This window comes from Chiloscyllium plagiosum, unplaced genomic scaffold (assembly GCF_037043375.1).
Source record: "Chiloscyllium plagiosum isolate Xiang-an unplaced genomic scaffold, Cpla_swu_hap1 HiC_scaffold_5, whole genome shotgun sequence".
Classification (NCBI taxonomy): domain Eukaryota; kingdom Metazoa; phylum Chordata; class Chondrichthyes; order Orectolobiformes; family Hemiscylliidae; genus Chiloscyllium; species Chiloscyllium plagiosum.
This window is the reverse complement of record NW_028270143.1, coordinates 72014228-72028626: the sequence shown is the minus strand read 5'-3', so window position 1 is coordinate 72028626 and position 14399 is coordinate 72014228. Positions and strand designations below refer to the sequence as shown.

General features: G+C 40.0%; 1 protein-coding gene across 4 annotated transcripts in view; it reads right to left on the bottom strand.

The window, feature by feature from the left end:
* ctnnal1 (catenin (cadherin-associated protein), alpha-like 1) overlaps positions 1 to 14399 on the bottom strand; it is a 323942-nt gene that overhangs the window by 129618 nt on the left and 179925 nt on the right. For all 4 annotated transcript variants that reach the window (XM_087987306.1, XM_087987305.1, XM_043690224.2 and 1 more), the window contains exon 2: positions 3135 to 3324. In XM_087987306.1, the coding sequence (XP_087843432.1) occupies positions 3135 to 3324 (190 nt within the window). The remainder of the gene's footprint in view (positions 1 to 3134; positions 3325 to 14399) is intronic.

Genomic DNA, 14399 nt, shown 5'->3' with positions numbered 1-14399 from the left:
ATTTCGTATACTTCTTGCATTGAAGTATGCACACTTCAAGCCACTTTCCTGTTTACAGGCACCCTCCTTTGAGATTGATGCCATGTTCCTAACCTCCCTACACTCCAGGTCCTGCACCCTAAAGCTACAGTCTAGGTTCCCATGTCCCTGCAGAGTTAGTTTAAACCCCCCCCAAAGAGCACTAGCAAACCTCCCCCCAAGCTTACTGGTGCCCCTAAGGTTCAGGTGTAGACCATCCTGTTTATAGAGGTCCCACCTTCCCCAGAAAGAACCCCAGTTATCCAGATACCGGAGTCCCTCCCTCCTGCACCATCCCTGTAGCCACGCATTTAACTGTTCTCTCTCCCTATTCCTCGACTCTCTATCACATGCACCGGTAACAAACCCAGAGACAACAACTCTGTTTGTTCTAACTCTGAGCTTCCAACCTAGCTCCCTGAAAGCCTGCCTAACATCCTCAGCCCTCCTCCTACCTATGTCGTTGGTGCCAACGTGGACCATGACTTCGGGCTGCTCCCCCTCCCCCTTAAGGACCCGGAAAACACGATCAGAGACGTCACGTACCCTTGCACCTGGGAGGCAACATACCAAACGTGAGTCTCTCTCGCCCCCACAGAACCGCCTATCTGTGCCCTGAACTATTGAGTCCCCAATAACTATTGCTCTGCTCTTCTCCACCCTTCCCTTCTGAGCAACGGGGACAGGCTCCGTGCCAGAGGCCTGAACCCCATTGCTTATCCCTGGTAAGTCGACCCCCCAACAAGTATCCAAAACGGTATATTTGTTCTTGAGGGGAACGGCTGCACTGGCTGCTTCCTCCCAGTCCCCCTCACTGTCACCCATCTGTCAGCAATCTTTGGAGTTACTACTTCCCTAAAGCTCCGGTCTATGACCCCCTCTGCCTCCCGAATAATCCTAAATTCATCCAATTCCAGCTCCAGTTCCCTAACACGGTCTTGAAGGAGCTGGAGATGGGTGCACTTCCTGCAAGTGTAATCAGCAGGGACGACCTTGGCATCCCTCACCTCAAACATGTTGCAAGAATGCAACTTAGAATCTATTTATTCATAATGGTCCATATTTTCTGTGCAAACTGTGGGAATACGAGAGCTTGGTTTTCAGTGGGCTACCACAGTGAAAACTGTAATTCAGAAACTATAGGAAATAGCTCTTAATCCAGCAAAAATGGGGTTTGTTTGAACTCAATGTGAGTATGAGTGCCCACTTGGGTTTGGGATTCCACCTCCACCATCCAAATGTGTGAAACATACCCTGCCACCTTCACCCCACCTCCCCAGAACAAAATCTGTCAAAAATGACAAGAGGAATCCTGGACCTGGAATCCTGGCACCATTTTTGCTAAGGTGTGGAACCATCATTAACAGATGAAAATCTCAACAATTGTTCAATCATATATTAAACAAAGAAAATCCTCACATAACTCACTAAGTAGTAACAATGCAAATTCAAAGTCAGCCTCAAGCCTGCTCTGTCATTCAATAAAATCATAGCTTTGAATTTCACATTCCTCAATCTATCCTTGATAACCTTTAACTCCTTTGCCTAATACAAATCTGTCAATCACAGTCTGAAAAATATTCAATAATCCTGCCTCTACCAGCTCTAAATCAGAGAGTTGACAGTTGTACAATTGCCATTACAGCTTTCAATTCCAGATGTATTGATTAATTGAATTTAAATTCCACTAGTTACTGAAGTAGGATTTAAAACTGCGCCCCCAGTGTTGTCCCCAAATTGGGAACCTCGAGATCTTCAGTATAACACTCTCTGAACTGAGCTATGAACTATGGAAATGGAAACAACCCACATTCTCTGCTGAAATCCAGGACTGAATCAGAGATCTTCAGACTAATGCTGTCCCAACTGAACTTTTCCGACTATAGTAACAAAAGAACATCATGTTTATGAAGCTTGCTATAATAAGACATGGTGAAACCATGTAATCTGACCTATACTTTACCATTCAATTCCTTATTGGTGGAGCATCCCAATCTCTTAGCCAAGAGGTTCAAATCCCACCTGCTTCATAGCATGTCTGAACAGGTTGATTAAAAATATTTCCAGTTCAGAGAGGGACATTTGAGAGGGTCAAAAATAAACCCAAGAGTAAGAGGAAGAAGGAAGAGTGATAATATAAGGGGCAACAAAGCCAAACAAAAGAGATTCAAGGCAGACCAGGAAAAATATATGAAACTGAAGGAATTAATAACAATCAGGCAGGTTAGGGGGAGGAGGCAGAATGCAGGAAAACAGACAGAACATGACAGAATGAGATATTTATGTTGACACTTTCCAAAATAACTTACATTGAAGTACAGCAGCTTTTATGACAAAAAGATGCCCCAGAGTTCCTGATAGTCAAATAATTAGGTTTGAAATATTGTTGCCATTAAAGAAGACAACAATCTGCAAACAGTAGGCTCTCACCAAAAGCAATGTGACAATGACCACGATCATTTATTGTTTAGTTATGTTGGTTAAGGGGTCAGGAAGCTGGGCGTAACTCCCCAGGTCTTCCTAAAATATCTCCAAAATATGCACCCCCATTAGTGCAATAGTCCCTCACAGCTGCATTTAATAGTTGGGGCCATGTTGAACAATGGTACGAACTGTGCATCTCCTTAACCAAATCAGTTTTTTAAAACAAAGAATGAGCAAGACAGAACGCTGCATTCACTTTATCGAATTCTCAATGTGAAATCAGATGCACAAAAAGAAATAAAAAGGTGACAAAGATTGAATAGGAGAGAGAAAGAATGTAGAAAAGAAAATAATTAGCTTTCAAATCTCCAACAACGGTTCCCAATCTGACAGAAAGAGAACCTCGCTTTTTCAGGCCAAAGAAGTTAATTCACAGTCATTAATATCAAAAGGATATTTATGTTACTAATTACAGAATATGACTATTTGTGGTAAAGTAACTTGGCAATTAGTGTGGAATATGAAGTGACTGCATGAATATCATGGAGGTGCACAGCTTGGGAAACTAACAGCATGTTTCTTCCCTGCTGCAAGTTACCAATCAATTTGCACATTAATAGTGGCAACTAAGGTTCACACATCATTAATTTTTCAGCCCAAAATCATTTGTAATGCTTTATAAGACAACCTACCTGCTCTTCGTGCCTCCTGGCAAGCAAAATACATTTCTTCTTTTAATTCTTCATTTTCATTAGCTATGGCTTCACCAACAGTGACAAACCTTCCAACAGCCAGGCTTACTGCTTGCCCTACCCGTTGAATTGCTCGTAGTGTTTTCTCAGATTTCTTTGGTTTCTCTTTATGGTTTATAAGTGTTGTGATCTACAACCAAAGGAAAAAAAGAAATGTTCAAGAAATTAAACTTTAAGATCCTTTGCTCATCTTGCAAACTGTCTAAATACTTGCCTGAGAAATCTGATTAAAAGCTGAAAGGCATGAGGCAAAACATTTATTATTACTGGTGCCCCAGTGGTTTGAAGGGTCATGTTACCCTGAGTGAAGAGGCAAAATGAATGCAAAACTCAAACTAATTTATTGTGTGTGAATTTCAGCAGTACTCAAAAGATTAGTTTCTGAAGAGAAACACCTCTCTTGAATGATAGTGCAAGGATAGGCACTGGTGAGGATAACTGAATACTAAATAGCATGATTTGAGACACTGCAGGGACATGTGTAACTGTAAAAGACTTTCTGAATCTTATGGTTATTTCACTGGCAAATAAAGAAATACTTGATTGCAACAAAAAAAGCAGATCTGGCTCTATTGTCTCCCATTTAACACAGGAATCTGCTCGAAAACAACAACTAGCAGGAAATCAAGAAAGAAAGCATGAAAAAAAGAATGACATTTATATAGCACCTTTCACATCCCAAAGTGCTTTACATCCAATGAAGTCCCTTTGAAGTTCTAATCACATTTATTGAAAATCTAATGGGAGCTTTCAAGCCCTAACAAAAAAAAGAGACAGCTGCTTTTTGAATACAGAGACATGAAAAGAGACAAAAAGACAGAAACAGCTGGAAAAGACATTGTGTGTGAGCAACTAAAAATGATGCTGGTAAGAGCTGCTTCTTTGATCAAAGAGAAGGGGAAAATGGGCCTTTTGGTAACTGAAGGAATCAGAAATCACCAAGGTGGGCCTATCTGGTAGAAATCCATTTTAGAATACTCAATGAAACAATTTTGGAAATTAGGGATGTATTGCAGGTCCCCAAGCAGAGATAATTGTATCATCGATAGCCACAGGTGAGATGCTGGAAGATGGCTAACACTCTGCCAGTGTTTAAGAAAGGCTGCAAGGAAAAGCAAGGGAATACAGAGCCTGACAGCAGTGGTGGGTACATTGTTGGAGGGGATTCTGAGAGACAGGAGCTACATGCATTTGGAAAGGCAAGAACGGATTAGGGATAATCTGCATGGCTTTGTGCATGGGAAATCATGTCTCACAAACTTGATTGAGTTTTTTGAAGAGATGACCAAGATGATAGATGAAGGCAGCATGGTAGATATTTTCCACATTGACTTTAGCAAGGCCTTTGACAAGATTCCACATAATAGTCTGGTTACAACGGTTAGATCACATTGGATCCAAGCAGAGCTAGTCAACTAGATACAAAAATTGGCTTGACAGTAGCAGACAGAGTATGTTGGTAGGGGACTTTTGTTCAGACTGGAGGCCTGTGACTAGCGGTGTGCCACAAGGATTGGTGCTGGATCCATTATTATTCATCATTTATAATAACAATTTGGATGAGATTATAGGAGGCATGGTTAGTAAGTTTGGGGATGACACCAAAATTGGTGGTATAATGGACAGTGAAGATGGTTATCTAAAAGAGTACAACACCATTTTGATCAACTGGACCCGTATGCCAGTGGGTGGAGTTTAATTTAGATAAATGAGAAGTGTTGCATTTTGGTAAGTCAAATGAAGGCAGGACTTACACAGTTAATGGTAGGGCCCTGGGGAGTGTTGTTGAAAAGAGAGAGCTAGGGGTGCAGGTACATCATTCCTTGAAAGTGCCATCACAGATAGATATGATGGTGAAGAAAGCGTTTGGCACGATTGCCTTCATCAGTCACTGCACTGATACAAGAGTTGGGACATCATATTACAGCTGTGCAAGATATTGATAAGGCCACATTTGGAGTACTATGTTCAATTCTGGCCACCCTGCTACAGGAAGGAATGTTATTTAACTGGAAAGGATGCAAAAATAATTTGCGAGGTTTTACCGGGACTGGAGAGTTTTGAGTTATGACAGGTTGGATAGGATGGGGCTTTTTTCTTTGGAATGTAAAAGGCTGAAGGGTGATCTTATCATGGTTTCTAAAATTATGAGGGGCATAGATAAGGTGAACAACCAAGGTCTTTTCTACAGGGTCGGAGAATCGAAAACTAGATGGCATAGGTTTAAAGTAAGAGGGGAAAGACTGGAAAGAGCATCTTTTTCACACAGAGGGGATGCGTATCTGGAACAAGCTGCCAGAAATGATGGTAAAGGAGAGTACAATTACAACATTTAAAATGGGGGAGGCAATGGCCAAGTTGTATTGTTGCTGGAATGTTAATCCAGAGACCCAGAAAAAGGGACCTGGGTTCGAATCTCACCATGACAGATGGTGAAATTTTAATTCAGTTAAGAGTCTAAAGATGACTATGAATCCATTATCAGGGAAAACCACCTGGTTCACTAATGCCATTCTCAGTGTCTGGCCTACAAGTGACTCTAGACCTACAGCAATGTGTTTGACTCTTAATTGCCCTCTGGGCAAATGTTGGCTCTAGCCAGAGATCTGGGTCAGTGGTGCTGGGAGAGCACAGCAGCATCAGGCAGCAACCTTGACACATAACATTGCAACTGCATACAATTGCTTCATGTGGGGAAAAGGGGGTCAAAAAGTTGATCCACGTGAAGGTGCCTTTCCTTTGTTTGGTGGCATTTGTTTTATTTTAGCTTATTAGCTACAGTAAAGGTTTTTTTTTAATAAAATGACATTTTGCTGCAGTTGTGCAAAATATTGACAAGACCACATTCAGAATACAGCGTGAAGCCATGGTCTCTTTATTTAAGAAAGAAGATAATTGAATTGGAAGCACTTCAGTCAACTGATTTCTGAGATGAAAGAAGTTTGGACAGGATGGGCCTGTTTCGCTACAGTTCAGAAGAATCTTATTGAAGCATATAAGATAGAGGGGAATTGGCATGGTGAATGCTGAAAGAATGTTTCACCTTGTAGCAGTTACCAGAACTAGGACTGAGTTTAAAATAGAGAGGGCTGGGAGTCCTTGGAACTTGCTTTTTCAGAGTCTTGGAGGCAGGGTTATTGAGTATTTTTTTAAGGCCGAATTACTGAGGCTCAATTATCAATCAAGAACTCAAGGATTTAGGGAGGGAGGCGACAAGGTGGAGATGAGACCAAATTACATAAACCTTGGCCTTATCAAATGATAGAGCTTACTCCAGGAATTGAATGCTCCTGTTCCTAATTCATTGCTTATATATGTATTTATATGAGTATTTCTCGTACTCTTTCTGTTGACAGCTGGGATTTTTTTTTAAAAATAATTAGTCATTGTAACATGATAAGGACAGAACATGCAGGAAATATTTAGCAAGACAGGCATAATGTGGACAGAAAAATACTTGACATTTTTTTCCATGAGTATTAGAAGATGCTGTAGATGGAACAGGACTTAAGCAAGTACAAAGGCAGGCAAAGAGAAGGGAGGGTTGTGAACAAAAGGAATGGGAAGTGATTGGCTTGAAGGTAGAAATGATTAAATTAGATGGATTATGGTGTGAGGCAAAAAGGAAATTATATTAGAAAGAGTAGTCTGAATGATTGAATCTAAGGACTTAATATTATACATCCAGCTGGTCTTTCAATTTTCACTACTATGCAGAGAAACATATAAAAAGGAAGGCACAGAAGGAATCCATTGAGCTCAGTGTGACTGATTCGGCTGAAAGGGAGTTATCAAGACTAATTCCATTCTCCAGCTCCTTGTCCATAACCTGCTAGATTAAAGCACTTCAAGTGCATATCAGAGTACTCTATAAACGTGACAGGGTGTCCACCTCTATCATCCTTTCAGACAGTCAGTTCCATACACTTCCTCACTCCCCTTTACTAATCCTTCTACCAAATACTTAAAATCAATGCCCTGTGATGAGTGATTTTGCTGCTAAAAGGAATAGGTCCCCCTTATTCACTGCCTCAATTAATTCGTCCCTTAATGTTGTTCATTTCAAAGGATACATTTCCAGCCTATCTAATCACTCCATATCGCTAAAATTTTCTATTCCTAGCAGCATCCTCGTAAAGCTCTCCTCTACGCTCCCTAATATAATCACATCCTTCATGGAAAACAATAATCTGATAGGCAATAAACGCATTGTAGTGACTATAACTGATAGTATTATACAAAACCGCCCAGTGTTTTATATAGTTTGAATATAAGATGACTGTTTTTCCATCCCTGACATCGCTGTCATGTAAAATTATGGAGTTGATCACCAAGGCAAAAACTATGCTAAACAGAAGCCCCAATTTGGCATGGTAGTCTCCTTCACATTTTCTGCACATGAAGATAGTGGGCTGAGGTGGTGTGGGCTTCAGTGGGGTGGCTATTATCTGTGCTTTCTTAGCCAGCTGAGCTTTGTGTTTGTTTTTGCTGTCCAAGGCCATTGCAGAAACAGAGACAGTCAGTCTTCAGTGATCACTGCCGTTGGTAAATGATTCCTGGTTATGCGTGTCAGGATCCATCATCTCACCTTCTATGCACCAGAGGTAAGAACATCCAGTACTGGCCAGTTCAGCATTCGGAAGTCTTTAGGTATACAGCATTACTCATACACTGAACCTGGCCTAGGTAGAGAAAGAGATCATTAATTGTATGCAGATGGAGATGACAAATTCCAGGACCTATGAACTATCAATTTGTATTTGAGATTGTGACGTTGAGATTACAGATAGCTTCATATATCCAGGTTCCAAAATCATCAGCAACCTGCCAACATACACAGCCCAAAAGCCCAAGGTGAGTGAGAATGCATGGAAAAACAATAATCTGATGGAAAACAGTAATCTGACAGGCAATAAATGCTGGCCCAGTTGTTGACACCCACATCCAATACATCAATAGAGAATTACATAACAGGAGATTTTGGAGAAATCTGGCCATCACTACCTTCAAGAAAGAAACAAGTCTGACTGCAGTCACTACAAAGAAGCCTCCCTGTTGTCTGCCACAGCAAAGAGCATTGCAAAGCTCCTCAAGTGACCAAACAGCCGCTCACAGATAACAGTGTGGTTTTCAGCCACTAAGAGGGGCAGTAGACGTTATCTTCACTATACAGTGTACGCAAAAAGAATGGGTACCCAATGAACACAGACTGCACATTTCTCAGCAACAAACCCTAACAAGCAGACAAAACACATTCAGAAACCCTAACCACTCTCCCCTAAATCAAAGACATCTCAGAAATGACTGCCAGACTACTCAGACCCCTTGGCATCATGGTAGCCCATAAACCCACCAACACACTAAGACAGCAGCTAATGAACTTGAAAGACCCTATACAGACAACAAAGAAAACTAATGTCATTTACAAAATACCATGCAAGGACTGTAACAAATACTACATTGGACAAACAGGCAGAAAACTAGCCACCAGGATACATGAACATCAGCTAACCACAAAATCACACGACCCTCTGTCACTAGTATCCTTACAGATGAGGAAGGACTCCACTTCGACTGGGACAACACACCCAACCTAAGACAAGTCAAACAGAGGCACACACAAGAATTCCTAGAAGCATGGCATTCCAACCAGAACTCTCTCAACAAACACACTGACTTGGACGCGATTTACCACCCCCTGAGAAAAAGAACCGGAAATGATATCACCACAGGAAATGACATCACTAAATCGAAGAAACCCAAACATTAAAATAGAAAGCAGGAATCATCATCCAGAGGGTCACTGAAGATATTATCTAGTATGGTCTGAAAATGAATCTTCCAGCTCAGCAAGCAAACCTACATCCAGAATTATCTTCACTATGCTGTAAATCCAAGAAAAGATGCAAAATTACTTTACATAGCCTTTTTTGTCCTCAAAAAAGCCTTCAATTGGGATGGCTTATTGAGTATCCTGCCCAAATCTGTTTGCCCTCAGACATTTGTTTCTCCCTCCTTCATCAATTCCAAGGTAACATGTAATAAATGATTCTTCATGGATGGAAGAACTACAGATCCTGTCTTAGTGAAGAATGGAGTGAAACCAATCTGTCATCATGCCAACCCTCCTCTTCATCTTCTGCATGGCAGTGTTGCACCTCACTTCTATCATATTACTCACAGGCACGGAGGTCATTTGCTGAACAGACAGGAAACATTACTCCGTTAATCCAAATCAAAATCATTCCAATGTCAAACACTGAGCTCCAATGTGCTAATTATGTCATTTGAGCATACTCACTTAGAACCTGAACTCCGGCTGACAAAGCATGTGAAAAAATGAGTCTTTCATCAAATGCTCAGAAAATCAACATCCTCTTCAGTGTGATCCTGAAAAACACCGATCATTTTCCATATCATGGGAGTTCCCACTTGACAGAAAATGACAGAGAACAAAATTCATCACTGTCAACAAATGCCTTTGTGTAAAGTCATAGAGTCAGAGTGATGTACAGTATGGAAACAGACCCTTCAGTCCAACTCGTCCTTACTGACCAGATATCCTAACCTAATCTAGTCCCATTTGCTAGCACTTGGTTCCTATCCCTCTAAACCCTTCTTTTCATATACCCATTCAGATGTCTTTTAAATGTTGTAATTGAACCAGCCTCCACCACTCCCTCTGGCAGCTCATTCTATACACAGAAAGAAAGTCAATAACTCTACAATTCTCCAGAGGCTGGACATTAGCTCTTAGGTTGGGACCCTAATGTTGCTATGCAAAGAATTCATCTCCCACATCTCTTTTGGCAATATATTGAAGTGGTTTTCTAGTCTGATTAGATTTATTGCTTTGATTCTTCTAACGCCAGCCCCCTTCCTTATACCCAAAGTTGTCTACACTGTCATCTTCCCAGTTATAATGGCAGCCGCAATAAGCAGTAACTTATCTAAGTTAATAAAAGTTTTGCAGATGACACCAAAAATTGGAGGTGTAGTGGACAACGAAGGTGATTACTTCAGAGTACAACAGGATCTTGATCAAATAGGCCTATGGGCTGAGGAGTAGCAGATGAAGTTTAATTTAGATAAATGTGAGGTGCTGCAATTTGGAAAGGGAAATCAGGGAAGTTCTTATACACTTAATGGTAAGGTCCTGGGGCGTGTTGCTGAGATCTTGGAGTGCAAGTTCACAGTTCCTTGAAAGTGGGTAATAAGCAGGCATTTGTTATGCTTGCCTTAATTGGTCAGTGCATTGAGTAAAGGAGCTGGGAGGTCATGTTGCAGCTGTACGGGACATTGGTTAGGCCACTTTTGGCAAACTGCGTTCAGTTCTGGTCTTCCTTCTATAGGAAGGATGTTGTGAAACTTGAAAGAATTCAAAAAAGATTTACAAGGATGTCACCAGGATTGGAGGGTTTGAGCTACAGGAAGAGGCTGAATAGGCTAGGCCTGTTTTCCATGGAGCAGAGTTGGAGGGGTGACCTTATGGAAGTTTATAAAATCTGTGGGGCATGGATAGGATAAATAGATAAGGTCTTTTCCCTAGGGTGAGGGAGTCCAAAACTAGACAGCATAGGTTTAAAGTGAGAGGGGAAACATTTAAAAGGGGCAACATTTTCCACAGAGGGCAGTAGTCTATGGAATAGCTGCCAGTGGAAGTGGTCGTGGTGGCTGGTACAATTAAAATATTTAAAAGGAATCTGGATGGGTATTAAGAAAAGGAAGGGCTTAGAGGGATATGAGCCAAATGTTGGCAAATGGGACTAGGTTTAATTAGGATATCTGGTCGGCATGGATGAGTTGGACTGAAGGGTTTGTTTCCATGCAGTACATCTCTATAACTGGAACCACTAGCTTTCAGAGCACTGCGCCTTCAACCACCTGATGAAGGTGTGTCTCTCCAAAAGCTAGTGCTTCCACATAAACCTGTTGGACTATAACCTGGTGTTGCGTGATTTTTAAACTTTGTCCACCCCAGTCCAACACTGGCACCTCCAAGTCATCTCCATAACTCTGATTCTAACGAAGGAGGAGAGTAATTGAGGGCCTGGATCTCAAATACTGAGACTCAGGTACATTCAGCAGCACTGATCATACACTCCTGTGTGCTTTAGAGGTTTTAATAACCTACAACAAGCACCCCAATGCATTGGAGAATTATCACTAGCTGTGTCCTTACAAGATGCTCCAAATTCAGTGGTAAGAAAGGTAGTTTAACAGCAGCATCTGATCCAAAGTCAACATACCTGCACTGAGGCACAAATTACGAAAGTGGATCCTCCTGGCAGATAAATTATTTTTATACTTGATACCACATTGTGACGATGCTGTCATTTTAAGAGGTTATTTTATCCTGTTTTTGTTATTGAAGACAGGTTATAAGGCAGAGGTGTAGAGCTGTCTCTAAGAAAGTAAAACTTGAGGCCTTGGTACTTTTTTGAAATTTGAAACAACAGAAGCAGCCTGGGTGTGGCCAGCTCTCACAGACCAAGCTTTCTAGATGTTTTTAAAAAGCTTTTAGGTTTAGCTTTAAGCCGGAGCTATTAGGGTCTCAAAAGATTTAGAAGCTTCAGTGAATGTATCTTGGCTGCTACTCTCCCTAAATTTTCTCTTGATGTCATTTTCCTCCTAGATTGGAGAACTGCATGTCAGAATCTGCATCTGAATTTTCCTTTTTTTTTGCCAAAGGGTGTGTATATGGGATGTTACCACGTTGGAATGGTAATTAGTAATAGTTACTGTATCTATTATTTTGTTAAGTTTTCAAAGAGTTAATTTATTCTAAATTCCTCTTTCTTTGGTTGTATTTTAACTACAATGTTTAAGTAAATTGTGTTTTGTCTAACATCATGCAGTTTGACCAGTCGAATTGCATCTGAGATACTTTATAATTTCCTTCAAAATAAGAAAAAGTTAGGGTTGAGACTACCTTAAAATGTTTTGAGGGGATTTGTTCTTATTCATAACAACATGGAATCCAGCGAAGATATTTTCAGGTGGACAGTGTAAATGCCTTAATTATGTCCTCAAAGCCTCCATGGAAGTGGCAAAATTCCTACCAATGCATGAGTCCATATCTGTAGTTTGACCAAACTAGAGAAGGTTCAATCTGCAAATATTGAACTTACTAGCCTGCACAGAATTCCTCAAACCAGAGTGGATGCAAGGGAATTGATCCCAAGGGAATACCAAAGAAGAAACTATGTCATCTGAAATGAGAATTGACACTGTTCATCAGAATTTTCCAAAGCATGTGTGCACATTCACTAGTGTTTTGTCCATTCCACTTCCTCTCTTTCCCTTTGTTTCTTTTTTAGACATGGTTCATCTGAAATACCTTGGAATTATGACAGATGATCTACACCTGAAAAACTAATGGTTTGTTCTCTCCAAAGATGCTGACCAAGCTGCTGTGTTCCCTGTGTTTTCTGATTTTTGTTCCAGATTTTCAGTGACAATATTTTTGCTATTAATTTGCTTCATTCTGATCGCACTCGATCATCGTCATTACAATGATGTATTACAATGAACACTGGTTTATTAGGTTGATTCTTGTCATGTACTGACTGGAAACTTGTAAATACTTATGCCTCAGTCACAATACTATATCTCCTCATTACCTGATATGCACAATGACACAACAACACCTCTGTTTATGAGGTTTAACATCTGCTAGTGCCAGTATCCCCTTATCCTCACACTCCCGCTCCCCCCCCCCAGAGGATCTTTCCATTTAAAGATCAGTTTCCATAGTCAATAGAGCTTTCAATTACTGAAAATAAATGAGCCGCTGCAACTATTTAGCTGCTTATTAATCAAGTTAATGGTAACATAACACAATTAACTTGTTTTACTGCCAATAAATTAACAGCAACAGTAATAAAAGGCAAAAATACAAAGCCAGTTCAACCTATTTCACTCTACGATCAGAAGCTTAGGACTATATCACAGATACCAGGATGAATATTTGGATGCAATACAGAAACAATACCAAATTACACTCTGCATGATATTTTTATATTGGATATTTTAATTATTGCAAGTAAAATTATGATTGGAATAAAAGCAATTAAACTTACAAAAGACCAATTAATTAATCTAATAATTGAATATATTTACAAAGATATATATATATGTATATATATGCAGACCTAAAACAAAGGAACAGGCCCTTCAGCTCACCAAGCCTTCACCGACACAAGACTTTTCTAAACATAAAATCTTTTGCTTCTATGTGGTCCGTATTCCTCCATTCCCTACCAAAATGTTCAATGTTAGAATAACTATGAGCAATATTGAAAAGTTGTGCACAATGCAGGAGTCTAGATATTTCTTCTAAGTGGATTGCAGCACTCAATCAGCCACAAAAAAAACTAACCAGAAATTATTTTGTCAAAAAGGATTGGAGGTACTGCCACATGTGTGGGAGGCAAATCACAGGAGTCACTTAAGCTTTCTGCACTGTACTAACTGCAACGAAGGGACAGATATAGTTCAGCAAAACTGAAGGACGCACTTTTTTTTGTCAACTTCACCTCCAGCTCTGGAAAATAACAATCAACAAGATGTGCCTGTGGTATAGAAATGGTGTGAGGAAAGCAGTACATCCAAAGGATAGGCTTTGCTCTGTCTCAGAATCTCAGTTTATCAAAACTCTAACACAAAATTACTTCAAGCAATTTCTTTAATGAGATGTTGTCCTCACAACCCGACAGGCCAAAATTTGAACTGACAGCTGAAACACCACAGTAACAAAGCAAACAGAACACACAAAAATATCAGGGATGCCCTCTCCTTTGGTCCTGCAACCTATTCATGCATTTGGCAAGCGTACAAATGCTTTAATATCATGGAGTATTTAAACTGCAGATTTGGAAAAGTCAACTAACTCTTCCTAAGATTTTCAAGATTGTAATAAATGTCAACACATTTATATATAAAAATAAAGTTACAGATTCTTCATATTACCTGGTTAATGTAAATATGTATTTCAGCAATTCTTTTCAGACATAAGACAAAGGAGGAACATTTATTCTCCTAAGTTTAATTAACTTTTTCTATGGAAACTGCATACAGTACATTAGTTATTTTAGTACCTAATATTAGTGGGAAACAATACAATACATTATTTCAAAAGTTAGGTTTAGGCTTTTACTGATTTGATGGTACAGGAAGAATTGCCAAATCAGTTTAAAAATCTAC